This window comes from Leptosomus discolor, chromosome 2, assembly GCF_034619465.1.
Source record: "Leptosomus discolor isolate bLepDis1 chromosome 2, bLepDis1.hap2, whole genome shotgun sequence".
NCBI classification, from domain to species: Eukaryota; Metazoa; Chordata; class Aves; order Leptosomiformes; family Leptosomidae; genus Leptosomus; species Leptosomus discolor.
The window spans coordinates 88,827,417-88,829,508 of record NC_141392.1 but is presented as its reverse complement, the minus strand read 5'-3'; the positions used below and the strand labels follow the sequence as shown (position 1 = coordinate 88,829,508).

General features: G+C 43.4%; 1 protein-coding gene across 1 annotated transcript; it reads left to right on the top strand.

Annotated features, from left to right (window-relative positions):
* Positions 1-331: 331 nt before the first annotated feature.
* PRSS35 (serine protease 35) lies at positions 332-1,579 on the top strand. Its single transcript, XM_009949162.2, has one exon. The coding sequence runs from the start codon at positions 338-340 to the stop codon at positions 1,577-1,579; it is 1,242 nt and encodes a 413-aa protein (XP_009947464.1). The 5' UTR covers positions 332-337.
* The last annotated feature ends 513 nt before the right edge of the window (positions 1,580-2,092 follow it).

Sequence of the window (2,092 nt, the reverse complement as noted above, 5' to 3'; positions counted from 1 at the left end):
AAAAACAGAGCGCTGTACAGAGTAGAATGACTCAGACTAATGCCCCACTGAGGGAAAAGCAGGTAAAACTCAGCTGTCTCCACCTTCCAGTACGTAGCTCCGCATGGATGCTGGCTGGCTCATCTGCGCCCATCTTGCTAGAGACTCTTGGAAGCGTCAGAGGCAATACAGGCAATACCTGAGGCATTTCTATTTTGAGCAGAGTGTTAAAATCTGTTCCACTGATGTCAGTGCTAATATTGCATGATTATAGTTTGAATATACTAAGATAACTGTGTGTATTTCCAATGTGTATTTTCAAATCTCTTTTTCTTGTTTTAGAGAAAAAATAAACAAAATGGAGCGTGTGTTACTGCTCTTCATATTTTTCATACCTATATTGGGTCTCACTAATGGAACAGAAACTGAACAAGATTTTACTTGGCACTTAAAGAAGATTCCCCAGATTGTGAGCGAAAGAACTTTCTCCCTTGAGAGCCCTAAATTTGAAGCAAAAACCAAACTAGAGCTGAACAGTGTATGTGGAATTGAATGTCAAAGAAAATTGCCGGTGCCAAGCTTGTCTGACTTGAAGGACCTCTTATCCTATGAGACCGTTTTTGAAAATGGCACACGGACCCTGACTGAAGTGAATGTCCTCGGACTAGTGCTTGACCCAGCTGGAAACACAACGACACGAAGGTCTTCGAGAAAGAAGAGGCAGATATATGGAACGGACAGTAGGTTCAGCATCTATGACAAGCGGTTTATGACCAACTTTCCGTTCAACACAGCTGTGAAGATCTCCACCGGCTGTAGTGGCATTCTCATTTCCCCCAAGCATGTCCTAACTGCTGCCCACTGTCTGCACAATGGCAAGGATTATGTTAAGGGCAGCAAAAGACTGAGGGTGGGCCTGATGAAGACAAAATCCAGAGGCGATGGCAGGAAACGCAAAGGTGCTAAAAGAAGTAAGAGAGAAGTTTCTGCAGCCCAAGAGGATCCTGAAGCAGCCACAGAACTGAGGCGGCAATCCAAAGGTGGTGGGAGAAAGCAGAGGAGATCTGGGAGGAAGCAGGGGACCTCGGATGGCATGCCCTCCTTCCAGTGGACCAGGGTGAAGAGTACCCACATCCCAAAAGGCTGGTTTAAGGGTGTCTCTGCGGATATTGCCCTAGATTATGATTATGCTGTTCTTGAGCTCAAGCGTCCCCACAAAAGGAAATACATGGAGCTGGGAATCAGCCCAACAATCAAAATGATGCCTGGGAGCATGATCCACTTCTCAGGTTTTGACAATGATCGATCTGGGCAGCTGGTCTATAGATTTTGTAGCATTTCTGATGAGTCCAATGATCTCTTTTATCAGTACTGTGATGCTGAGCCTGGCTCCACTGGATCTGGTGTCTATCTTCGTCTTAAGGAGCCGAACAAAAAGAAATGGAAACGCAAGATCATCGCTGTTTACTCAGGCCATCAGTGGGTGGATGTCAACGGTGAACAGCAGGATTACAATGTAGCAGTAAGAATTACTCCTCTCAAATATGCCCAGATTTGCTTCTGGATACATGGTAATGATGAGAATTGCACACAAGGCTGAAGAGAGCTGAACCTGACTCGCTTAGCACCCGTATTGTCATAGAGTGAAAGTCTGCTGCAGCAGTTACTGGAAGAACATCGCTCCACATCAGGATGTTTTTGAACTCAAAGCTCACAAGTAATGTTACAGTGACTTGAGGAATGCTGAATTGCTGGGGGATGGGTAGAGTTGTCAAACAAAATATCTCTAATGTAATCAACCCTAGATATGCACTTAAAATCCCAAACTATATTTATATTTGCAATTGTGACAAATTCAGATAATTCACATCAGAAAAAAAAATTACTACACCTGTTTGTTGGGGTTTTTTTCCCCCAAGGGAAGGATTGATGCGTCTCAAACTGATATTATGAAACAATATCTATTTTTCCAATGGATTTGCTTTTCTCAGGGTTCTGTTCCAATTCTTCAAATGCAAGTTTTGCATACAGCACATTACTGTATGTGCAGAATGATCCAGAGAACTACATGAGACCAAGACATTATTTTGGCATTCTCTAAAGACCATAGCTC

Excerpts from the sequence above, each read along its gene's own strand:
- PRSS35 (XM_009949162.2), top strand. The coding sequence starts at position 338 with ATGGAGCGTGTGTTACTGCTCTTCATATTTTTCATACCTATATTGGGT.